Source organism: Myxine glutinosa, chromosome 7, assembly GCF_964187855.1.
Source record: "Myxine glutinosa chromosome 7, kmMyxGlut1.1, whole genome shotgun sequence".
Classification (NCBI taxonomy): Eukaryota; Metazoa; Chordata; class Myxini; order Myxiniformes; family Myxinidae; genus Myxine; species Myxine glutinosa.
In genome coordinates, this window is record NC_136267.1 from 2,459,459 (window position 1) to 2,486,728 (window position 27,270).

General features: G+C 45.5%; 1 protein-coding gene across 2 annotated transcripts in view; it reads right to left on the reverse strand.

Moving 5' to 3' along the window:
• ALG9 (ALG9 alpha-1,2-mannosyltransferase) overlaps positions 1 to 26,848 on the reverse strand; it is a 62,300-nt gene extending 35,452 nt beyond the window's left edge. The window contains exons 1-4 of one of the 2 annotated variants that reach the window (XR_013624002.1): positions 26,525 to 26,757; positions 10,136 to 10,265; positions 3,567 to 3,701; positions 1,824 to 1,894 (exon numbers count right to left, since the gene is read on the reverse strand). Coding sequence is in view for 1 of the 2 variants with exons in the window: in XM_068121720.2 (XP_067977821.2) it covers positions 1,824 to 1,894; positions 3,567 to 3,701; positions 10,136 to 10,265; positions 26,525 to 26,655 (467 nt within the window). In the remaining variant the exon portion in view is untranslated. Of the gene's footprint in view, positions 1 to 1,823; positions 1,895 to 3,566; positions 3,702 to 10,135; positions 10,266 to 26,524 lie in introns of both variants that reach the window. The other variant, XM_068121720.2, reaches the window with a different exon arrangement.
• Positions 26,849 to 27,270: the final 422 nt, after the last annotated feature.

Here is a 27,270-nt window from a genome sequence, read left to right on the forward strand (position 1 = left end):
ACAAAAGAGCGCGCACAGCTGTAAGGACGAAGGACGGGAACAGTGGTGAGTTTGAGGTGAAGGTGGGAGTGCATCAGGGGTCGGTACTAAGTCCACTACTATTTGTAGCTGTGATGGAGGTGCTGGCTCAGACCATAAAGGAGGGTTTACCATGGGAGTTGTTGTATGCAGATGATCTGGTGTTGAATGTGGAAAGTATGGATGGACTGAAGGAAAAGATGAACAAGTGGAAGGAAAGTATGGAGACAAAAGGTCTGAATGTGAATATAGGAAAGACGAAGGTGATGGCAAGTGGTAAAGCATGTGGTGAGGTGGAAAGAACTGGGAAGTGGCCATGTGCTGTGTGCAGGAAGGGTGTCGGAGTGAACTCCATTCAATGTACAATGTGCGCTGAGTGGGTTCATCAAAAATGTAGTGGTCTGAGAGGGTCATTAACCAGTGTGGCAGCTACATTCAAATATAAGGTGTGCACAGAGGGAGCTGCAGATGGAGGAAATGTTGAGTTGGATCTTGGAGACGGCGTGAAGCTGGAAGGTGTGAAAACATTTTGCTATCTCGGAGACATGCTGAATGGAGAAGGTGGATCAGACTCGGCAACGGTTGCTCGAGTGAGATGTGCATGGAAGAAGTTTCGGGAACTGAGTTGCGTGCTGATGAGGAGGGGAGTGTCGTTGAAGCTGAAGGGAAAGGTGTATGCTGCATGTGTGAGAAGTGTTATGATTTATGGGAGCGAGACATGGGTCATGAATGTAGAGCAGCAACGAAGGCTGGAAAGGGTGGAAATGCGAATGGTTTGGTGGATGTGCGGAGTGTCGCTGAGAGAGGAAGACAAATGATGAATTGCGAAAGATGATGGGAATAGAGCCTGTGATTGATGCTGTTAAGAGGAACAGGTTGAGATGGTTTGGTCATGTGTTGAGGAAGGATGAAAGTGACTGGTTGAGAAGAGTGATGGAAATGAATGTAGAAGTAAGTAGAGGACGGGGAAGACCGAGAAAGACTTGGCTAAAGACGGTGGAAGAAGACATGCGGGCAAGGGGGTTAACAAGGAGAGATGCAGAAAATAGGGCAAAATGGAGAAGATTGTCATGGGGACCGCAAGGCTAACCCCCACTCTTGCAGGGAAAATGGCCTTAAAATGCATGTTGTTGTTGTTGTTGATTGGGACTTTGAGGCACGACAAGATTTGGAGATTCCTGCATCCACAGGAGCTGCATAGTCTACAGTTGATTTTCAGTTTTATTCGATGGAAAATTATGGAGGTATGGGGGCTAAAAGGCCTGATAACACGATTATTTTTGCGCAGTGAAAACAATGTAGGATGAGCGGGTGCTGAATTGATGAAAAACATTCCATTAGTTTTCGTCCAGTGAAAGAAAGGACCAGGAAAACCCTTTTAGACCCTGGGCGTCTAAAGTGGTCTAAATCGTCTACGAGGTCAAAGGGTCTAAAGTGATCTAAAGTGGTCTGAAGGGTCAAAGAGGTCCAAGTGTTGAAAGGGTCTTAAAAGGACGTAAAGGTTCAAAGGGTCTACGGAGTACAAAGGTGTCTATATGCCGTTCTTCCACCAACACAAGCACCCACATTGAGGCTTAGTGAAACACTTAGAGCCATTGAGGACTTGATTACAGAGATGTGGACATTAAAATAGGATCAAAAGGGTTGATAGTTTTAGATAGAGACACTGGGAGAGGGAGACGTCGTCGAACTACGACAAATGCAATGCAGTTCTGAATCACAATTCATTACATTACGCTTACGCAATTACATTCATGAAGGATATAGCTGCACTATACTTGCAAAGCAATGAATATATTACATACCTGTAGAAGTAAAGCTCACACAAACAGCTGCCAAATGCCAGCAAACACCGCATGAAGTAGAAAACCAAGATCTGTCAGAAAAAAGGGAAATATTGTTCACTTGTGAAAGCAATCGGGAGATAAGGAAGAATGCAATCAATGGGCAATTCTGCAATTGAGAATACACAGAAAGGGAAACTGCTACGCCACCAACCATACCTGTGCATGAATTACAATGGAAATGAAAAAAAGCTTGGTATGACAGTATGACGTGTATTTCACAAGCAACGCCCCACAAGTAAGGCAACGCAATACCGAAAACAAGACAACACTCAACACAAGGCCAACACGGAGGAAACGCAAAGCAAAACTAACAACGTAATGCCCCGCATGCAAAGCAAGGTGCGCCACACATGCAACACAGGCAACGGCCCACATACAGCACAATGCAAGGCAACGACCCACGTGCAGCACAATGCAAGGTAACGGCCGACGTGCAACACAACACAAGGCAACGGTCCACGGGCAACACAACACAAGGCAACGGCCCACGTGCAACACAACACAAGGCAACGGCCCACGTGCAACACAACACAAGGCAAAAGCCCACGTGCACCGGCCCACGTGCAACACAACACAAGGCAACGGCCCACGTGCAACACAACACAAGGCAGCGGCCCACGTGCAACACAACAAAAGGCAACGGCCCACGTGCAGCACAACACAAGGCAACGGCCCACGTGCAACACAACACAAGGCAACGGCCCATGTGCAACACAACACAAGGCAACGGCCCACGTGCAACACAACACAAGGCAACGGCCCATGTGCAACACAACACAAGGCAACGGCCCACTCTCTTTATGACACAATTTCAATTATTGGCCTCTCCATCTCTCTCTTTATTACACCAAACTGTTGCTGATTCATTGACCTTACATTTCATGTTCCAATTTGGTAACTTTTGAGAAGCTCAGAGTTCAACTTTCAGTGCTGGTGTCTGAAGCTCTAAAAATTGTTGGAATGTCTAATGATGAGGCAGAAGCACAAGCATTATTGCTTTCACATCGCAGGCAGGTCTGTGGTTTCCTCCTCCAATATGCATGTATTCCTCCGGCAACCTCCTCCTGGTTAATCTTTCAAAATCCAGACGATTGTATAGTGTCGCTATTTTACTCCATGCTTCTCCCATCTATGGAATTGCCTTCCAGAGGCTGTTCATTCTCACTCTTCCCTCCAATGTTTAAAGAAAGCTACACTACCATCTTTCATCATCCCCAATTCTTACCTATGACCTTTGTTACCCCCATTAACCTTTCCTAACCCAACAATTTTACTTGATAGTGTGAGCGTTTCCTCCCTTCCTCCCTCTCCTCTTTTCCTGTTCGTTCATTTCCTTGATGTTTGTCTCACTGTCAGTTCGACCTTGCTCTCCCATGAGCCTCACTTCTGCAAAGAAAAAAAAATGCTCCAGGTGAGCCATATGAACCAGAAGAAATTCAGGAGCCGGTCGTGCTCGTTCGCAATGTTGCCTCCCTACTATGGCTCCTACGTGGCACTTTGCAAACAACAACAACAAAAATATTGAACAAAACGGGCCAAATTCACGCATTGTGTGGAAGGTGCTCGTTTTTCTCGAGTCACATACTCGTGTACTTTGCCTTCTCCTGAACGTGTCACACCATGAAGCTGTAAATGCCATAACCAAGCTATAGAAAGCCAATGTGGGTCTTCAGTTACTTTTATAAAACAGCGGTACGGCACCTTATTAGCCCCCAGGACGTGAGCGTGTAGCCAGCCTGGCAGTGCTAGCAGCCACAGGTAGGCGTAGGAGCGCAGCGCATATGCTGGAGAGTATTCCCAAGTCTGAAATCCCTGACCATAGAGTAGGTAGTGAACCTGAGGATGGGGATAAAATAGCACAATCAAACAAAACAAAAAACAAATTAAGATCAATGATGAAAGGAGCATGGTCGACCATGGCATCGACGGCATTTGTATACACAGGGGGCTTTGCATGACACACATGTTCAGGGTTTCCAACTGTGAAAATCGTTCATCATGGCTTTGAGGAACATGATAATGTTTGCTTTGCTATGCTATGGAAGAGGGAAGAGGGTAAACTGGGAGTAAGAGCCAGGAATCAATGAGGCACAGCACCATAGGCTTATTTACCCTAGGGGTCAATAAGGTAACATACCATGCCACTTGTGTATGAAGTGGGGGGGGGGGGGGGGGGGGGATGGGGGAAGAGGAGGGGGTGCCTTTAAATTGCTTAAAATGAAACAAAAAAGGTAAGTACCTGAAACCAAGGAATAATTGATCTGAACACAATCAAGTTTTTCATTTTACACCTTGATAAGGCAGTCTTGATAAAATTTACTCATTAAAGCATAAACGCTCTGTAGCCGAGTCGCTGTTTTGGGAGATTCTTCATAACAGAACTCATTCTACCAACCAGTTCGGGGTTTTTCTACACACGCTGCTGAAAATCTGAGTTCTCGTTTCCACCTCACAAAAGTTTTTCTGAACCGGATTCGTCGTGTTTTTATGTCGTTGTGTCTCATATAGGTGTTGCTGTTGTATCCCGTGCAATATTTAGGGGACCAAGTCTACAAGAGACTGGGTCTCCTATTGTTATTTAGGGGACCAAGTCTGTAAGAGAGTCTCCTATGGTTATTGGACTTCTTATTATTATTATTATTATTTCCACCGAATTTTGTGGAAGCTGCAGCGTCAACACTGTTGCTCCGATCAAGTTGAAACGACGGATTCTGGGAGGGGCCCGGTACCCACTTTCCAGGGAGATATGACCATGAGGAGCACAACTTGAGGTTCGGGCATGGTTACGATGCTGCATGCCCAGTTTGGTATTGATCTGTCTGGCAGTTTCTGAGAATATGATTTTAGAATGAAATACCAATATTTGGGGAAACCTCCCTTACACCTCCTCAAAATGGGTCGATACGGATGGGGAGCACAATCCCACGAGACCTTGCTGTTCTGATGGGTTGTACCAAATTTGGTCCATAATCGCTCAGGTAGTTGGAGAGATGTTTTCGTGAAAATGAGATTCTCGGAGGGGCCCAGATCCACTTTCCAGGGAGACACGACCATGCGGAGCACAACTTAAGGTTGTCTTAAGGCACAACTTAAGGGCATGCTCCCAATGCCTTACGGCAAGTTTGGTATGGATCTGTCTCGCAGTTTCTGAAAAAAAGATATTTGAATGAAATACCAATATTTGGGGCAAAATCCCCTTTAATATCAGTTATCGGGGACACATCCAGATTGGGAGCACAACCACCCGAGACCTTGCTGCCCTGATGCATCGTACCAAATTTGGTCTATAATATAATCGCAGGTAGTTTGTGAGGGGAAGATGTTTTAGTCAAACGTTAATGTACATAAGTGGAAGCGAGGAAGCGATAAAAGCCATGAAGAGTAGAAAAGCGGGAGGGCCGAGGGGAGTTGTGGGAAATATGTTGAAGGCAGCAGGAAGTTGGGGTGTGAAGAGAATGACAGAGATCTGTAATCTGGTGGTGAAAGAAGGCCGCGTTCCAGTGGATTGGGAACCGAGTACCCCCGTGCCTCAATGCAAAGGGAAAGGTGACCCTTTGGACTGTAGCTCGTATCGAGTGATAAAGTTATTGGAGCATGGAATGAAGGTATTGGAAAGGGTGTTGGAGAGGAGGATAAGGAAGAAAGTGAAGATCGACAAAATTCAGTTTGGATTTATGCCAGGAAGAGGAACGACAGACGCGCTTTTTATTGTAATGCAGTTGCAGGAGAAGTACATGGAGAAGAGGAAGAAGTTGTTTCTTGGGTTTGTTGATCTGGAGAAAGCATTCAATAGGGTTCCACGTGAAGTAGTGACTTGGGCATTGTGGAAGTTAGGAGTGGAGGAATGGTTGATCAGAGTAGTGATGGTAATGTACGAGAGAGCGCGCACAGCTGTAAGGACGAAGGACGGGAACAGTGGTGAGTTTTAGGTGAAGGTGGGAGTGCATCGGGGTCAGTACGAAGTCCACTACTATTTGTAGCTGTGATGGAGGTGCTGGCTCGGAATGTAAAGGCTTAGGAGGGTTTAGCGTGGGAGTTGTTGTATGCAGATGATCTGGTGTTGATTGCGGAAAAGTATGGATGGACTGAAGGAGAAGATGAACAAGTGGAATGAATGTATGGAGACAAAAGGTCTGAAGGTAAATAATGGAAAGACAAAGGTGATGGCAAGTGGTAAAGCATGTGGTGAGGTGGAAGGAACTGGGAAGTGGCCATGCGCTGTGTGCAGGAAGGGTGTCGGAGTGAACTCCATTCAATGTACAATGTGTGCTGAGTGGGTTCATCAAAAATGTAGTGGTCTGAGAGGGTCATTAACCAGTGTGGCACCTACATTCAAGTGTAAGGTGTGCACAGAGGGACCTGCAGATGGAGGAAATGTTGAGTTGGATCTTGGAGACGGCGTGAAGCTGGAAAGTGTGAAAACATTTTGCTACCTAGGAGACATGCTGAATGGAGAAGTTGGATCAGACTCAGCGACGGTTGCTGGAGTGAGATGTGCATGGAAGAAGTTTCGGGAACTGAGAGGCGTGCTGACGAGGAGGGGAGTGTCGTTGAAGCTGAAGGGAAAGGTGTATGCTGCATGTGTGAGAAGTGTTATGATTTATGGGAGCGAGACATGGGTAATGAACATAGAGCAGCAACGAAGGCTGGAAAGGGTGGAAATGCGCATGGTTCGATGGATGTGCGGAGTATCGTCAAGAGAGAGTAAGGCAAATGATGAATTGCGAAAGATGATGGGAATAGAGCCTGTGATGGATGCTGTGAAGAGAAACAGTTTGAGATGGTTTGGTCATGTGTTTAGGAAGGATGAAAGTGACTGGTTGAGAAGAGTGATGGAAATGAATGTGGAAGGAAGTAGAGGACGGGGAAGACCGAGAAAGACTTGGCTAAAGGTGGTGGAAGAAGAAATGCGGGTAAGGGGGTTAACAAGGAGAGATGCAGAAAATAGGGCAAAATGGAAAAGATTGTCATGGGGCCCACAAGGCTAACCCCCGCTCTAGCAGGGAAAATGGCCTTAAAATGCCTGTTGTGTTGTTGTTGTTGTTAATGTACATACGTACGCACGGCGGAACACCGGGACCCACTCTATGATGCTATTTCGGAAAATAACCCACAAATCAAAACCAACAAACAACAACAACAACAATTTTTATTTTTCACTCCGTAACGTTTCTCATCTCCACTAGAATTTCCTTCCGTTTCTGGTTGTACATTCCCCTCCCCCCATCTTTACTCCAATCGAAATCTACATTAAATATAAATGCTTCTTCTTCCTTTAAAAGCATTTAAAATCATTGCTAAATGCATTTAAACTCTTCCATCTTCTCAGATATGTTGCACGTGTTGTGCTTCTCCATCACGATACATGTCCATTTCTTCTTCCTCTGTCTTCCCGAGGATTATTTTTCAGAGCTGTTTGTCACCTTGGCACTTGGTCGACTAACCCTCCCCTGGCATGTGCCTTCAACAAGCGACATTATCTCCCATCCCATTATCTTTATCTCCGTTTGTCAAAGTTGGGAATTTGGAACCTCACCCTCCCCCGCCCCCACTCGGTAGAGACTACCCCCCACCCCCTTCATCCAAACCCCTCCCCCCACCCCTTCTCAATTCTGCACCCTCTCAACGTCTCCTATCTCTAACTGTGTGGACCTCAAACATCTGAGATCTCCGCTCTAACCTAAATGATCTCTCAATTCAGGCCAGCAACAACAACCCTAAAGGCAGAGTTGCACTTTACATCAATAACTGAATTTCTCACTGCCCATGTGCTGATATTACACCTCCAAAGGAGTATCTATGAACTTTCCAACTCAGATTTCTCCCGAGGGCAAATCCTCCCTTATGGACTTGGTAATGACAAACTTCCCTACAAATGTCTCCATTTGGTTCATCTCATCATGTGGTTGTGAAAGTCAACATCTATCTGGCTATTCTCGGAGAGCTGCCTCAATGCCGGCGAGTCTGGCAGTTCACTCAAGCACATTGGCACGGACTGCAAGTACCATCTCTCTTCAGGACTGGTCTCCTATATGTACAGCCCCTGATGTTAACTCGGTCTGGGAATTATAGCACATAAACCTGCTCTTTCTTATGCACAGACTCATCCCATCTCGTTTTCAGTCATCCTAACCTTCTTCCCACCCATGGTACACTGAATCCTGTGGAGGAGGTTGCTCCGAAGCAACATGCCTTCTCTTCCTGGAAAGCAAACCCAACAGAAGGCAATCTCAGCTCATTCCACAAAGCCACCAATAAATACATGGCCATCCCCAGGAGAGCAAGAAAACAATATCCGCCCAACCTCACGATTGAACTTTCAAAACTGTCTCCCTCCTCTTAAAGCTTGTGGCACCTTGTTAAGTCTGTCTCTGGAGTATGTTTCCCTTCCATCCCTTCACCTCACTTCACCTCACCTCACTTCAAGCGGCACCACAGCTGACTCTGCTCGTGATAAGGCTGAATGCCTCAATTTGGTTTTTGCTTCCAAATCTTTTGTCCTAACCCCTCATTCTCTGTATCCACCCTGCACAGTTGCACCCAACTGCTCCTGGACTCTGCGTCTCTTGCACCTGCAAAGGTGGAGAGATTTCTGGTAACCCTCAACTACGATGCTGCAACTGGACTGGACGGCATGAACTCACGCGTCATAAAAACCTGCTCTGCTGCTCTTACACTTCCTCTCCCTGCCCTTTCCAAATTGTCATTTACCCTAGGCCATCTTCCATCTGCATGGAAATCAGCCAACATCACAGCAATACATAAAAAGGTGCAAAAACTGATCCCCTTTATCTTACCTCCAATCATCAGCAATGTCATGGAATCCATCATCGCACACAATTGATATAAAATCCTTCCGTTTCTCCAACCTCATCTCAGATCATCAATCTCGAGAAAATCCATCTCTCTGAAAAATCCTCTTCATCTCTTTTCTGACGACTCCACTCTCTGCCGTGACATCCCTCATCCTTCTGGCAGACAGTCAGCAGCCTCTGCCCTCTCCTTAGACCTTGACAAAATCACAATCTGGTCAAACACTCGGAATATGTCTTTCAATCCTGACAAATCTCACACTCTCACTATCTCTCAAAGGATTGTTTGACAAATCCTCCCAATCCACTTCCTTAACTTGGTGGACATGCTGGGCGTGTGACTAGGACGAATTGATTTCGAATTTTGGTGAAGATCTGGATTCAATAATTTATTTAGTGATTCTTCACCATTGAGAGGTGGGGGCCAAAAACGATATGAAGCATGGTACTTCAAAATTTGTGGAATGGTTATTAGAAAACTTGGTGGATGAGTGGGGTAGGTGACAAGAACAAGCCGATTCGATTTTGGTTCATGTCCAGATCCAGATTCGGCCTATCAGTGGGATACAAAATGTAAACTGTTCAGCCTGGCGGAGGTATGCGCTCTACCGAGTGTGGGGAATGTGTATGATGAAGCTGTGCTCTCGGAGTATTTTGCATGCAATCTGTCTAAACTACAATCACAGAGGAAATTCACACAAAAAGGCCATCAAGAACAAATTACGAGGGATGTTGACCAAAGATATGCTTCTCCTTCCTGAGATAAAAACGTTGATAAGATTAAAAGTTGCTTTTAAAGGCAGAACTCCAATTTTATACCAATGGCGGTGCACTCTGGTGTATGAATGGTACAAGAGCGGTAAACCAATGTACAGAATGCTGTTTTCAGACACATGGTGCAAGTTGAAGGTATTTTCCATTTGGTGCAATAAGCGAAACATAATGAAAAGTTCAAGAAAACAATTAGAGCGAAGTCGATGACGCTCATCGCAAACCTCCACACTTGCCACCTCAAGGAAAGTTGAAAGATGGAAAAAGTTCCACCAGCAATGAATGACCCAATATTAAATTTTTGAGTTAAAAATCTTTTGTGATGACCCCTGTGACCCTAAGTCCCCACCCCTGGGGCATGAACTGGGAGTCAAATCCCAAAAATTGTTATATATATATTTCATGCTTCCCGCAATTTTGATTGCATATTCAACGTTTCATTTTAAAATGTGCCCATAATTACATTTTTTTTGTATTTGACCTTTAGACCCCGCCTCATAGGCCCAGGGTCCGGGGCCAACAACAATGACCTTGCCGTGTGGTGATCATAACTATCACATTTGGTGAATTTTTGCACCACCATTTCGGAGGAGATAGTGTGATGGACAGACAGATAGACAGTCAATTACAATATCCCGTTTGTTTAAAAATGTGGGGAGAATGAACATCAATCGAAATAGGACAAACCGGCTCCCAGTAGTTAAACGTTTCATCGCAGTCTGAAATGTTGGAAAGCAGAGCAGCACAGAATCGCGCAGACAGCAGCAGCTTGAAAGCAGTTGCTGCTCCTGGAGCCCATATTTGTGCGGCAGACACGCTGCCGGCACACAGGATGGGGAAAAGGAGGGAGGGAAAGAGGGTAATTCATTCTTTGGTGTATTCATAAACTGCTTCACATTTGTGGTGAAACCAAATGTCTCGACAGGGAACGTTGGTTTTATAAACACAAACAATTATATTTCCAACATAGATGGTGCGATCAAAACTTCAGGAGCGATTGTGAGAGGTCATAGTTGCTTGTTCGAAGGTGCTGTGGCGTAAAATACAAGGATACAACACACCTGCAGTATTTCCTCACCTGTCCCAAATGGCACGTGGATGAATGTTTAGTAAAGGGATATTCATAGCGTGTCCAAGGATTGATCACGACCGTTATGAGGGAACAACCAATGAATATAAAGTGCAGTTTGAAACTTTGAGTTAACCAGTTATAAAAACGGATTTATAAAGTCTATCATCATGGATTAATTGCGGGTTAGTAAAGTTTGTGGAAAGAAATAGACAGTGTGCCGACAGGAGGAGGTAATGGGTCAATTGTCATTGTCTCCCATCTCTACCGCCTCCGACATCAACTCATCCTGGGAATTCTTCCAAAGTAAATTGTTCTCTCTCATGCACAGATTTATCCCATCTCATCTTCAGTTGTCATACCCTTCCTCCCGTCCATGGTACACGGAATCTTGTGGTGAGGCTATTGCCCAGAAACAACTTGCTTTCGTCTCCTGGAAAGCAAATCCAACGGAAGGAAATCTAATTTCCTTTCACAAAGCCCGAAACAAGTGTGTGTCCACCCTCAGGAGAGCCAGGAAACAATATCTCTCCGTTCTCAGGACAGAACTCTCTTATCTGTCTCCCTCTTCCAAATCCTGGTGGCGTCTGGTCAAATCTGTTTCTGGTGTTCGTTCCCCCTCCATCCCCTCCCTCACCTCAAACGGCCACACGGCTGACTCCGCACGTGAAAAAGCTGAATGCCTCAACTCTGTGTTTGCCTCTAAATCTTGTGTCCCAAACCCATCCCTCTCTGTACCCACCGTACCCAGGTGTACCCAGCTGCTCCTGGACTGTGTGTCCTTTCCTCCTGACAAGGTGGAAAAGTTTCTGTCAACCCTCGACTCTGATTCTGCAACTGGACCTGACGGCATCAGCCCACGGGTCCTAAAATCCTGTTCTTCCGCTCTTTCACTCCCTCTCTCTGTTCTCTTCACCCTCTCTTTTGCTCAAGGTCATCTGCCATCTGCTTGGAAACCTGCCAACATCACCGCTTTGCACAAAAAAGGTGCAAAAACAGATCCCAGCAACTACAGACCAATCAGCCTTCTCCCAATTATCAGCAAAGTCATGGAATCCATCATTGCTTCAGATATGAAATCTTTCCTCTTCTCCAATGGCTTGATCTCTGATCATCAATTTGGTTTCAGACCTGGTCACTCTACTCTGGACATGCTGCTTCTGCTTTCTCAACAATGGATGGAGGTCCTCAATGCCAAACAGGAAATTAGAGCAGTCTCCCTTGACATATCACGTGCCTTCGATACGGTCTGGCACCCCGCTCTGCTTACCAAACTCTCCTCTTTTGGTATCCATGGAAATCTCCACGCATGGCTGACGGACTTCCTCTCTAGTCGTAGTCAACATGTGGCCCTGAATGGGTTTCTCTCATCTCCTCTTCCTGTTCAGGCTGGAGTTCCCCAAGGCAGTGTTCTGGGCCCTGTGCTTTTTCTGGTCTTCATCAATGATCTCTCTGACTCTCTTGAAAATCCTCTCTATCACTTTGCTGATGACTCTACTCTCTGTCGCTCCATTCTTCATCCCTCAGATCGGCAGTCTGCAGCCTCCTCACTCTCTGCAGACCTGGACAAAATCACAGACTGGGCAAACAAGTGGAACATGTCTCAATCCTGACAAATCTCACACTCTTACGATGTCTCTCCGAAAAGACAGACTGGACAACCCTCCCATCCACTTTCTGAATAATCCTCTCCAAGAAGTTCTGTCACTCAAGCTTTTGGGTGTCACTATCTGCCATGATCTTTCCTGGGAAAACCACATTTCAAATCTGGCCTCCAAAGCCAGTCGCCGACTGGGCATCCTCCGTCGTGCGAAGTCCTTCCTTGGCACACCTGAGCTCCTCACCACGTACAAGGCTTTCATCAGCAGCTCAATGGAATACTGCTCTCCCCTCTGAGCTGGTGCTCCTGCCTCACACCTAGCTCGTCTTCACGCTGTTGAAACCAAAGCATTCAGAATCATTGGAATCTCCCGCGATGAAGCTAACTCCAAGGGCCTCTCACTCACTCACCGCAGGCAGGTTGGTGGTCTTTCCGTCTTCTACAGACTCCTCTCTGGCCTTGCCCCCCCCAGCTCTCTCTGGACTCTGTCCAGCAAATATTCCTACAGGTCGCACAAGATCTGCCTGCAACCCTCTTATGGTTAAACTGCCAAAATCAAGACTCTCTGCTCACCTTCACTCCTTCATTCCTCTTTTCTCCCGCCTCTGGAACAAACTCCCTCACTCTCTTCAATCCCACTCCATCCTCCAGGTCTTTAAAACAGCTGTTCACCACCATCTCTTATCTTCCCCCATCCAAAACCTTGATCTTTTCTATCCCCGCTAATTTCACCCCAATTCCACTTTTTTGAAATACCAACTTCTGTCCTGGAAGTCCTTGGTGTCCTTGTGTTTTATACTTCTCCCACCCCCCCCCCCCCCCCCGTTCCCACGCCTCCTCCCCCCAAGCCCTCTCCCTCCCACACATCTCCCTGCTCTTAAATGTTGTGTGCTCTCAAGTGTTTGTGTGCTTCCCCTTCTCTTGTCTTCCGCTCCCTCTTTTTATATATTTTGTTTGTCTGGTTGATTTGTTTGTGAAGTAAATGTCAGCTCTTTCACGAGCCTCGATTCAGTATACAAAATGTTTTTTGTGCAATTGCCTTCTCAAGTCTGCATTAGATTCCGTAATTACTTCATCTAATTAACAATATTATTAATCGCCTACAATATTGTGTTAACATCAAGTCAGATCAAAGTAAAGTTATTTTAACTTTAACGGGTTAACTTTTATTGTTTCTTCTTTTTTTTAACCTCAGTCTGTAACTTCCTCCTCCCAGCCTCCCTGCCCTCATTTCGGTGAATACCCAAACTCCATGGTGTTTGATTTTAATTATTTCAACTTCCTTTTTCTCCCACGTTGAATTCTCTATGATTTTATAATTCCCTCTTCTTCTTCCTATTCAAAAAGCTGTTCTCAAATCGCTCTTTCAATCATTCCGATTATAGAAATTCAAAGTCTTACAGTTCTTCCTTTCTCCAATCTCTAAACTCACCTTTATGTCACCGCCTCCTTGAATGTCTTCAAACGTATTTCTGACTCGAAAACCCCAATAAGCCCAGTTTGCAATGGCTGTTTGTATTTCATCAATTGTTCCTTTTGTCCATCTTCAGTTTGAATCCCTTCCTTGTCTGTTCCCTCATCTACTTGGCCATATCCTACCAACCCTGTCCCTTACCGGTGTCCCACTCCATGCCCCCTCCCTCTACTCCACCCAAAGCACTATCCTGGGTCTATGTGGCATGTACGCAGCAATGTGTGAGATGTGGACAGAATTTTCCCCGAGTCTGTCTCTGGACTCCCCTTCCATCACTACCTTCCACCTACCCCACCCCCTTCCAAATCTCCTTTCTCAAGCCAATTCACCCCATCACCCACTACATGGCCAAAAGTATGTGGAAACCCGAATATCACACCCATATGTGCTTGCCAAACATCTCATTCCAAAATCATGGGCATTAATATGGAGTCGGTCCCCCCTTTGCTGCTATAACAGCCTCCACTCTTCCGGGAAGGCTTTCCACTAGATGTTGGAACATTGCTGTGGGAATTGGCTTCCATTCAGCCACAAGAGCATTAGTGAGGTCGGGCACTGATGTTGGGCGATTAGGCCTGGCTCGCAGTCGGCGTTCCAATTCATCCCATAGGTGTTCAATGGGGTTGAGGTCAGGGCTCTGTGCAGGCCAGTCAAGTTCTTCCACACCAATCTCGACAAACCATTTCTGTATGGACTTTGCTTTGTGCATGGGGGCATTGTCATGCCGAAACAGGAAAGGGCCTTCCCCAAACTGTTGCCACAAAGTTGGAAGCACACAATCGTCGAGAATGTCATTGTATGCTGTAGCGTTAAGATTTCCCTACACTGGAAGTAAGGGGCCTAGCCCGAACCATGAAAAACAGCCCCAGACCATTATTCCTCCTCCACCAAACTTTACAGTTGGCACTATGGATTCGGGCAGGTAGCGTTCTCCTGGCATCCGCCAAACCCAGATTCGTCCGTCGGACTACCAGATGGTGAAGCGTGATTCATGACTCTCGAGAACGCGTTTCCACTGCTCCAGAGTTCAATGGCGGCGAGCTTTACACCACTCCAGCCGACGCTTGGCATTGTGCATAGTGATGTTGGGCTTGTGTGCGGCTGCTCAGCCATGGAAACTCATTTCATGAAGCTCCGCCGAACAGTTGTTGTTTCCAGAGGCAGTCTTCCCCACTCTCCTTGCACTGCCTTCACACCACCACACCCCCAGGAGTACCTCTGGCTATGGCTTCCCCTTCACTCCCACCTTTTGTTCATATATGTGTTTTGTACCGTCCACCAAACAGTGATGACTCCATTTACATTTCGCTGTCTGACAACATGGACCAACTTCTATCCACTCATCCCAACTCTCTCTTCCTCATAGGTGGTGACTTCAACTTTCATCATGCCAGCTGGCTGGGTGTGGGTACCTCTCTCACCAGTCATGGCACCTCAGCAAAGGACTTCTGTGACCAACTGGGACTGACACAATCTGTCAATTTCCCGACCCGGATCTCAGTCAACGGAGCAGCTTCTCTTCTAGACTTGGTTATGACAAACTTCCCTGCAAATATCTGCTGTTCTTATTCTGCTCCAATCGGTTCTTCTGATCATTTCCTTGTTAAAGTGGACATCTCTCTGGCCATTCTCAGTGAGCTTCCTCAGCGTCGACGAGTCTGGCATTTCACTCAGGCTGACTGGCCCTGTCTTCAAGCAGCCATCAATCATCTGGACTGGTCTCCCATCTCTACTGCCTCCGATATCAACTCTTCCTGGGAATTCTTCCAAAGTAAACTGCTCTCTCTTGCACAGATTTATCCCATCTCATCTTCAGTTGTCATACCCTTCCTCCCATCCATGGTACACTGAATCTTGTGGTGAGGCAGTTGCCCTGAAACAACTTGCTTTTGCCTCTTGGAAGGCAAATCCAACTGAAGGCAATCTCATTTCCTTTCACAAAGCTCGGAACAAGTGTGTGGCTACCCTCAGGAGAGCCAGGAAACAATATCTCTCTACTCTCAAACCTGTCTCCCTCTTCCAAATCCTGGTGGCATCTGGTCAAATCTGTTTCTGGTGTTTGTTCCCCCTCCCTCACCTCAAATGGCTGCACAGTTGACACCGCACGTGACAAAGCCGAATGCCTCAACTGGAAAGAGCCGAATGCCTCCAACTCCTCCGTTAGTGCAGAGAGAGGTTCACGCACACCACAGTTTTCACTCAGGTAATATTGCAGGTAACAAACCTTACGGTGCACGCACTATAACAATTCACACATCTTGAAGATCGCTATTTGTAGCTGTTTCTGCGCATGCGTGCCGAGCATTCTGGACCGGATTACATCCATTTCAAAAATCCCATATTCCACAGCAACGACGGTGGACAGCAAGACTAGTAAAATAAAAATAACAAACATTTTACATTTTGAATTACCACAAGTACAGGTGTTTGAGGGGATGAGAGTGGAGGAAAAGGGTTTCATGACAATCATTACAAGAAGGCATCTATTTAATACGTACCAAAATAGCATGGGATTTGAACATGGGATTTACCTGCCATCTATTTAATACGTACCCAAATACCATGGGATTTGAACATGGGATTTACCTGCCATCTATTTAATACGTACCCAAATACCATGGGATTTGAACATTGGATTTACCCACCATCTATTTAATACGTACCCAAATACCATGGGATTTGAACATGGGATTTACCCGCCATCTATTTAATACGTACCCAAATACCATGGGATTTGAACATGGGAATTACCCGCCATCTATTTAATACGTACCCAAATACCATGGGATTTGAACATGGGATTTACCCGACGACGTAACGTTCTCACATTTCCCACCTCTAACTTTCATGCCTCCAACGATACTTCGCTTCTCCCCCCACTTGTCCTGGGAAATTTATTTCTCAAATTTACCACCCTCGCACCCTCCCACCCATGGTAAATCATACTATAATTCACCAAATGTCCGTCCGTCTGTCTGTCCGTTCGAAGGTACCGCAAAAACGGCTGAACCGATGGCAACGATATTTTGGGTGGGTAATCCTAGGACCCCTGGAGTAAAATGGGCTATATTGTTTTTCCAATTTTTCCAAGTTTTCCAATTTTCCAGTTTTTCCAAACACGATGGAATAATATTTACCGATATGAACAGTGATGTGGCTTTTGTTGAAATTCTACGTACCAGGAGAGAGTATATCGACTCCTGACGAACTCTTCCGATATAAACGTGTGGCTCCGAAGTAACACTGCAGCGTGTGCAAAGCACGGAGTTATAAATCGAATCTGGAGAGCCAATGAAGCCTCTCTTTTGAAGCAGCCGGAAGTAATGAGACGGCCATCTTGGAGGGCTGATTGTCAGCTGCTTCGAACTTTTTGACAGACAGCTCTGCATAAGTCTCACGCTGAAAATATGCCTCAATGTGCTGCATTTGGTTGCACAAATGCCACAGGGAAGAGCTCCAATGTACCATTTCATAGGTAAGTGGAATAATGTTGTGCACAACAGAAACACTAGAAAGGGTAACATGTGTTCGTCTTTTTGCCAATGGGGAAGTTAGTGATTGTTTTGCAACGAACTTTTCCTGCCGTGTCCTCCGTCTGACACGTATTTTATGATTTATTTATGTATTATAATTGCTAAATTAGATTACTAAAACAGTGTCTTATTTACGACAAGTCGTCAGGGGAAAACCAGATGATAGGTGTATGGGTGGGGGAGTGGCTTTGGCCAGTGCCGGATTAACATTGTGGGGGGCGTGGTACAATTATTTGTGGGGTGCCTTTTATTTTGAGAGACCAAAATCATAGCATACCTCTGTGCAGAAACACTGTTCACCAACGCATGTCTGAGTGGAACATTTGCTTAATTCTATTGTTTTTAAATAGCTTTAAAAAATACAAATGAAATGGAAATGCTGGTGAAAATAAAGTACAGAAACAAAATATATGATATAATTTGCATATGCAATTATTGTTAAAATAAAATCGAATTAAAGCTCCATGTGAAAATATATTATAAATGCACAAAATCAATTAATATTTGCCACCAAGCTAGAATATTGGCTGGTGACTACAAGAGCGAGACAAATCTATTTTATGCGGCGATACAATTCTTAGGGAGTGTTCATAATTTATGTAGGGGGGGAGGGGCGGTGCAGTAGTAGGGGGGGCACAAAAGGTTTTGACCACCCGAATGGGTGTGGCGTGGGGGGGTCAATGTCATGAAAGTTTCCATGTTCGGTATGGGCGGGGGGGCCAAAAAAGTTTATTCAAATTTGATGAGTTTATCTACTAAATACCCTTCAATGTTTTTATATTATATATATTTGTGCATTAATCAAGCTGCCTTTTAATCTGTGTAGTCTTTTTTTTTGTCATTTAATGTAAATTTGAGTGCCTTAACTAAGTCAGTATATGACACAAAAAAAGACTTCACAGATGAAAAGGCAGCTTGATTAAAACACAAATATATACAATATACGAGACAGTGAAGGGTTAGGGTTAGGGATACTCTTAACTAAGTTAGGTGAGAGGGCGTTGGGCAATAAAGTTTTGCTGATGGGTGGGGGAGAAAAAGTTTGCCCTCGGTACATGGGGGGGTCACGAAAGTTTTACGCTGACCTACTTCCAATTCACCGCCCCACCCACTACATAATTTATGAACACTCCCTTCTCGTTTTAGCAGCACTGAAATCGGAGAACTTAGCACAGTGAAATGTTGCTGTTACGTACATTGCAAAGCGATATATACATGGTCATCTCTGATCGCTTAGAGCATGAACTCTCCTCTCTTCAGTTACTTATCATCAACGTCAGACACATTTGGGAAAACCTCGAGATTCTTCTATTGTCATATGCACCAACATTAAAACAAAATATTAGGTGTTTGTGGGGGGCCCCAAATTGTGGGGGCCCTGTACGAACGTACCATTCGTATCATTGTTAATCCGGCACTGGCTTTGGCTAATTGGCAGTGTCACAGTATTTTTTGTGTACATAGTTTGTAAGACAGATGTGATTTTGTTTACGTCACTCCACATATATGCCTCTGTGGATGGTGGATGTTCATTAAAGTGTTTGAGCTCAAACAAAAGTTTGTTCTGGTGAAATAAACTGCAATTATAAGTCCAAATTTTGACTTTCTGTGAAAAATTGAAGCATTGCCAGCAATTGTTTTAAATTTCGAAATCTACAACCTTCATTTACATTTCAAATTTTGGATAAACTAGTTTGTGTCGCAACTCATCGACTTAAATAGTCAAAACAGTGAATTGGAACTAATCAGTGTAGTTTTTATTTCAAGGTTCCCGAAGGACAAAGACCTGTGCTCCAGATGGAGTGCTGCTTTGAGAAGAGAGTCCTTCCAGCCCACTCCAGGCACCACAGTCCTGTGCAGTGATCACTTCACAGACAGCAGTTTTGACAGAACAGGTCAAACAGTTCGACTCAAGCCAAACACCGTCCCAAGCTGTTTAAACTTCCCAGCACATTTGACAAAGGCATACATTGATATTCGAACAATTTTCAATTAAGTTCAAGTTGTTTTGATGTTTTAAAATCATGCTATTTAATACTCTCAAGCACGTTTTTCATAAGTGACAGTTATTTTTATTGTTGTGCTATTCAAATATACACACAGCATTCATACAAATGCACGTGCATGCATGCATACATACTTTAAATCGTTAATTTATCAATTTATTCAAATGTATGAACCATTCACTTATGTGTCAAATTATATATTTGCAAATAGGCTACAGTTGAGAGGAAACCACCAGCAGCAAGGTCAATTGTTCAACAATACGAGCCAGCCCATACTGAGGATGAACCAGGAAAGACTGAAGACACTCACCCCAAGAAGGGACCTTCATGTAAGAATGAGGATCACTCATACACCATTGTCACTAGCCCACGTTCACCGAAACGAAAGTTCGATGATGCAAGTGCCAAACTCAACAATTTTCAAAAGAAATTAAAGTTGAGCCACCAGCGTAACAGAAGGCTAGCCAGGAAGGTGGAGTCACTGAAGACCATTGTGCATGACCTGAAAGAGAATGGCTTGGTCACTGACAACTGCACTGAAATGCTCAACATGACATTCTCAGGTGTGCCAAAAGCAATCATGGACAGGGTGATGAACAACAAAGTCAGTGGCAAACGTACCAGAGAAGAGTACGACCCTGTCATCAAAGCCTTTGCCCTCACTCTCCAATTCTATTCTGCCAAGGGATACGAGTATGTACGGAAGACATTTGATTTGGCACTTCCAAGTCCCTCCACAATCCGTAAATGGTACAGTGCAATTGATGGCACCTGGTTTCAGTGCAGTTGTATTTGATGCAATTGAAGCCCGGTTCAAGTCCGAGAAGAAACATGGTAGGAAAACCCTGTGTGCTCTGATGCTCGATGAAATGGCTATCATGAAGGCAGTTGACATGTCTGGAGACAGTGCGTTGGGGTATGTCGATATCGGGAATGGGGTCCAAGATGACAGTGCTCCACTGGCAAGTAATGCATTGGTTTTCATGCTCGTCACAGTGAATGACAGCTGGAAGGTCCCTGTAGCACACTTTTTGATAAATGGGTTGTCTGGGAAAGAGCAGGCAAATTTGGTGACGCAATGCCTGATGAAATTACATGATGTTGGTGCAGAAGTCGTGTCCTTGACATGCGATGGGCCTTCTGCTCATTTGACAATGTTGAGCGAATTGGGTGCCAGCATGACACCAAACAATGTCAAGCCCTGGTTTCCACACCCTGCAAATGCAGAGCAGAAAGTGTGTGTTCTGCTGGATGCCTGTCACATGTTGAAATTGGCCAGGAACTGCCCCGGAACTCTGAAATGTTTGAAAGGTGGCAACAATGCAATCATTGCCTGGAAGTACATCCAGGCACTCTTTGATTTACAAAGGAAGGAAGGTCTGCATCTCGGAAACAAACTGCGCCGTAAACATGTTGAATGGAAGGGCAATGTTATGAAAGTGAACACAGCCGCTCAAACTTTGAGTACAAGTGTGGCAGATGCCATTCACTATTGCAGAGAGACATTGAAGTTGCCAGAATTCTAGGGCAGCGAAGGAACATGTGAATTCATAGAAATATTTGACAGGCTGTTCGGTGTTTTAAATTCTTGCAACCCTTTGGCACGAAACTTCAAGGCACCTCGAAGGCTTTCTCGAGAAGGGATCTTCCTGCCATTTCTGGACAGTGCATACAGATATCTGTCCACAATGAAGAACATAGATGGCCAATTAATGACCAGCACACATCTCAAGACATCATTCAATGGCTTCATGATGTGCATTGAAAGTGTCAAAATGTTGTATTTTACACATGTCAAACCCGATGACTCTCCACTGCGTTATCTGCTCACTTACAAGATGAGCCAAGACCACATTGAACTCTTCTTTGGAGCAGTTCGCATTGCATGTGGAAGTGGCAACAACCCAACAGCACGCCAGTTCATTGCAGCATACAAACGTCTCTTGATGAAGCATGACATCGAGTCGGCAATCGGCAACTGTTCCGCCCAGGATGCAACCAGGATACTGGATGTGGTCTCATTCAAGTCTGTGACAAAGCAAGCCGTACCAGATGCAAGTGGTGACATGGTGGTGGCAAGATGGTACGACCTGGAATTGCGTGAACCAACCACAGACGATCATGATTATGCAGACATACCAAACTTTGAGAAACTTTCCCTGTTCACAGAATCATGTGTTGGGTATATGGCCGGCTATGTGGTGAAGATAGTGGAACATACATTGAAATGTGCTGAATGTCTCGCTGCTCTCACAGTCAGTGGCGGTGAAAGACAGCCCACACACGTACACAGCCTCATTGCTACCAAGAACAGAGGCGGCCTCATATTTCCCTCCAACAGTGTCATTCGGGTGTGTGAAGCAACTGAAAGGTGAGGAAGGAAAAAAGGTTCAACAACTGAAGCAAAAGGCTTCTTATTGTCACCAATCGAAAAATGCCCAGTGAACGTGGAATTAAATCTCCAGTTTGTCTGGAGTTGAATCTCCAGTTGAATCTCCAATACACACACAATTAAATCAATACAGTTCTGTATTGTCTGAGGTTGGGCTGTCAACATTTTCTACCCTGGAGGAACACATGTTTGATTGTGAAGTGGACAGCAACCATATCTTTACTTTGATTCGCTCCGTCTCACAATGTTATTGCAAGATACGCTTCCATCACGTGGTCAAAATGATGAATGAGGATGGAAAGTACAAGCAGATCAGAAAGAAATACAGTAAATTGGTACTGTTTGCTCACCAGTGAATCAACCGTTGATCCACACCTCTGTTCATCATTGGATAATTATGACCACATACATTTAAAGCAGTGTTCACTTTAGAAAAAGCTGTCAACATTCTGTTTGCAAGTCTGTCTTCAACTTATTGACTTGGAACTATTTATAATTTGTCAGGATTTGTGCTTATTTTTGTTAGGTGCATTGTAATAATTGTGGGTTTTCAGGTGGGTGTGTATCAGTTGTAGCCTACACATTGCCCTCCCAATTGATACTTTCCAAAGAGGAACTATATTATAACAGCTGATGTAATTTGATGTAAATTGTACAATGTTTTGTATGCCTTTTTTGTAATAAAAAAAAATTGTGCTTTTGGTTGGTATCATTTGTTTTCATACACAAACTATTGACAGATTTTCCATTGAAAAGTATCTTGCTTCAGGCAGTGACTTGCAGTGTGACATACAACAACATGCATTTTAAGGCCATTTTCCCTGCTAGAGCAGGGGTTAGCCTTGCGGTCCCCATGACAATCTTCTCCATTTTGCCCTATTTTCTGCATCTCTCCTTGTTAACCCCCTTGCCCGCATTTCTTCTTCCACCATCTTTAGCCAAGTCTTTCTCGGTCTTGCCCGTCCTCTACTTCCTTCTACATTAACTTCCATCACTCTTCTCAACCAGTCACTTTCATCCTTCCTAAACACATGACCAAACCATCTCAACCTGTTCCTCTTCACGGCATCAATCACAGGCTCTATTCCCATCATCTTTCGCAATTCATCATTTGTCTTCCTCTCTCTCAACGATACTCTGCACATCCACCGAACCATTCGCATTTCCACCCTTTCCAGCCTTCGTTGCTGCTCTACGTTCATTACCCATGTCTCGCTCCCATAAATCATAACACTTCTCACACATGCAGCATACACCTTTCCCTTCAGCTTCAACGACACTCCCCTCCTCATCAGCACGCCACTCAGTTCCCGAAACTTCTTCCATGCACATCTCACTCTTGCAACCGTTGCCGAGTCTGATCCACCTTCTCCATTCAGCATGTCTCCGAGGTAGCAAAATGTTTTCACACCTTCCAGCTTCACGCCGTCTCCAAGATCCAACTCAACATTTCCTCCATCTGCAGCTACCTATGTGCACACCCTTACATTTCAATGTAACTGCCACACTTGTTAATGACCCTCTCAGACCACTACATTTTTGATGAACCCACTCAGCGCACATTGTACATTGAATGGAGTTCACTCCGACACCCTTCCTGCACACAGCACACGGCCACTTCCCAGTTCTTTCCACCTCACCACATGCTTTTCCACTTGCCATCACCTTCGTCTTTCTGATATTCACCTTCAGACCTTTTGTCTCCATACATTCCTTCCACTTGTTCATCTTTTCCTTCAGTCCATCCATACTTTCCGCAATCAATACCAGATCATCTGCATACAACAACTCCCACGGTAAACCCTCAATTACGTTCTGAGCCAGCACCTCCATCACAGCTACAAATAGTAGTGGACTTAGTACCGACCCCTGATGCACTCCCACCTTCACCTCAAACTCACCACTGTTCCTGTCCTTCATCCTTACAGCTGTGCACGCTCTTTTGTACATTGCCATCACTACTCTGATCAACCATTCCTCCACTCCTAACTTCCTCAATGCCCATGTCAATACTTCGCGTGGAACCCTGTCGAATGCTTTCTCCAGATCAGTGTGACATAATCATTGTAAATATATTATTCTTTAATGTGTCCAATAAATAGACAAAAAGAAAAGTGCAACAGGTATTCCATTCTCTTAAATGACCATTGATATACTGGTTTCAACTTCAACTGCACAATTTTAAATATATTTCTTCTGTCGAGTCTATTACTAGTATTAGTCACCGATGGGTGCAATGGTTTGTTGACAAAACATTCGGCCTGCCAATATGGCCGCTGCTCGGCTTCACGGCTGCTAATGCTGCGCCGCATCTCATTGGCTCTCCAGGTTCTTTTCTACCTCCGTGGTGCAAAGCGACTGAGAAACAGGTGTAGCGGCCGCTTCCGTGTTACAGATTCGGCACGCACTCTTCACACATAAACGTGTGACTGAGAAATACGTGTAGCGGCAGCTTCCGTTTTGCAGAATTCAATCTTTTTTTCAAAATGGGCGCCATGTACCGTTTAGATTTTGATGATTTGCGTGTGATATGATTCAACGGATGTTTATATGAATCGTTTAAAATTTAAAAAGCCTTCAATTTCTGTTATTTTGCCTTTTCATTTGGGCTTCCCAATTGAAGCCCTGCCCGTAGAGCGGGTACTGTTGTGAGTACGTAATAAATAGATGACCCACACCAACATGTTAAAAGGTGCAATAAAGGTGAAGAATACCATAAGAATTACCTTACAATTAACTTAAATGCAGGAGGGCATTTGGCCCAATTAAAGCCTGCGCAATGGTAGCCAACCTATGGTTGTTTGTCCGTGCTCTAGCATTTTTAAATGATGAGCGTCAAGTAAGGAAGCAGCACGGACCATTTTAAGGGCCTTTGGTAAGAGTCAACCGGTCGCACCACCGACCCCACAGACTCGGAACGGACACAATTTGGTCTGATTACATTTATTAATAGAAATGTAACTTTTGAGAGGATGAACGATTAAAAAATGATGGTTAATCCTCACTCGCTGCATTGAAATACATCATGCATCACATTAAGGTCTGCCTCACCCTAAAATATACATGGGTGGTCGGTCCACCTTAACCTGGGGTAAGTGATCCCGGTTGGTTGGTCCACTTTAACCAGAGGTAAGTGATCCCGGGGGGGGGGGGGGGGGGGGTCGGTCCACCTTAACCTGGGGTAAGTGATCCCGGGTGGTCGGGCCACCTTAACCTGAGGTAAGTGATCCCGGGTGGTCGGTCCACCTTAACCTGAGGTAAGTGATCCCGGGTGGTCGGTCCACCCTAACCTGAGGTAAGTGATCCCTGGTGGTCGGTCCACCTTAACCTGAGGTAAGTGATCCCGGGTGGTCGGTCCACCTTAACCTGAGGTAAGTGATCCTGGGTGGTCGGTCCACCTTAACCTGAGGTAAGTGATCCCGGGTGGTCGGTCCACCTTAACCTGAGGTAAGTGATCCCGGGTGGTCGGTCCACCTTAACCCGAGGTAAGTGATCCCGGGTGGTCGGTCCACCTTAACCTGAGGTAAGTGATCCCGAGTGGTCGGTCCACCTTTACCTGAGTGAGGTAAAGGGCCTATCTCATTGGCCTGGAGACTAGGTGGCGACCTGGTGGCGACTCGAGTCTCCGCTGGTTGCGGAGACGTCTGCGCGACGTCTCCTGGAGACAAGCCGGGTCTCCGGGAAGTCGCGGGAAATTCAAACATGTTCGATTTTTTCGGACGTCGCGGAAACTAATTTTGTCCACGACTGGGGAGACGTCTCCGCGACGTGCTGGAGACCAAGGAGACTGAGGAGACGTTGCGGCAACGTTGCGGCGACGATGCGGCGACGTCTCCGCGACGCTGCTTGACGCTGCTTGACCCACTTTAGAGACCACGTGACTGAGCGCGTGCTGGCATCATCGAGACGCCTTCACTCCTGGTCAAAGTCAGGTACAGGATCCGGTCAAGGTCTTCATCATTTGGTACTTGTTCCTGCTACTGCTGCTGCTCCTTGTACTGCCTTGGAAGAGGCCCCACCATCTTGTCTTGCCAGGGGACAGCTCCAACTCCAGAGTAGTACTGTCCTTCCACCATGCCACCCAAGGGCAGTGGGGGCCGGAAGGGCAAGAAGAAGGAGGATGAAGCAGTTGTAGCAGCTTCAGCGCAGTTTGTGGATGCCGAGGCAGCAGTTGATGCTAGAGAAGATGAGGAACATGGTTCCAGCGGCGATCCGACTAGAAAACAATATGATTGGAAAGAGGGGCATCAAGAGGCAATGGCTGACTTCTGGGAGGATCATCCGGAATTTTACGATAAATCGTATGCAAGATACAAAGATAACCAAAACAGGAAAGCAGCGGTTGAATGCATGGTATGCAGAACATCTTCGAGGAGATCAAGAAGCCCCTACCTACATGTGAGTGTATATTTAAATTGCATTGAATTTATATTTAATTGCATTAAAATAAATACATGCAAAAATATGTAAAAAATGTAGCGAAAGTAGTGATGAATATCATCGCCCTGGCGTAGACGTCGCCCTGGCGTCGCCTTGGTGAGAGCGCAAGCCATTTTTTGGTCTCCCGAGTCGCCCGAGTTGCCGCGACTGATGAGTCGCGGCAGTCGCGGCAGTCGCGGCGACGTCTCCGCCAATGAGATAGGCCCTTAAGTGATCCCGGGTGGTCGGTCCACCTTAACCAGAGATAATCCCAGGTGGTCCGTCCACCTTAACCTGAGCTAATCCCAGGTGGCCCGTCCACATTAACCTGAGCTAATCCCAGGTGGTCCGTCCACCGGCTTAACCAGAGGCAGAGGTAATCTCAGGTGATCCGTCCACCTTAACCAGAGATATCAGATAATCCCAGGTGGTCCGTCCACCTTAACCTGAGCGAATCCCAGGTGGCCCGTCCACATTAACCTGAGCTAATCCCAGGTGGTCCGTCCACCTTAACCAGAGACAGAGGTAATCTCAGGTGATCCGTCCACCTTAACCAGAGTTAATCGAAGGTGGTCCCACTCACCCAGTGCTTCTGTGAACTGTCCGTTCTGATGGGTCCGCCTCGAGTTCCGCCACCTGGCCCAATACGGTCCCCTCAGCCTTTCCCGCCACCTTGCCCGCTGATGAGCCACGTTTGCGTGACCGGCTCGCCATGGTGAAAGTGCTGCTCTCTTAGATAGTTAACCTTTCATTTCTTCTTCGTCTTAATATTATTATTTGTAATCTATTATACTTTATAACATTTGTATTTTCATATACTCATTATTACATCCTCACCAAACGGTAAACAAATCCTTCACAACAACTGCAAAGGAAACAGCGACAAAGCTCAGCCGCGAACTATACTGACATGATTTTGATAGACGGCACATTACGTGGATTAACACATCGATGATATTAAGTCGTTCGGCTGATATATTCTGCATTAATAGTTTATTCAGGATCCTTGCGGTGTACAAACGAAAATGGAAACGATTTTAATTGATAGAAACGTCGATCGAAGAAGAGCACAATGACTTTCCACCTTCGGGTCTGGGGGGGGGGGGGTGCAGGGGGTGCCCTCCCCCTTCGGATTTTCGACAATAAATGATAAGCCATGAAATGAATATCCTGGGACACCCCTCGTGTCCAGATTATTTTGAATAAGGAACGTTCCAGGCAGCTTACCAACGCTCAGAGGTTTTAAATCACTTTTGCTTTATTATAAAACACTCCAAGTGCGACGACAAAAACCGATACTTTCGATCCATAAATGTCGTCACGGAAATT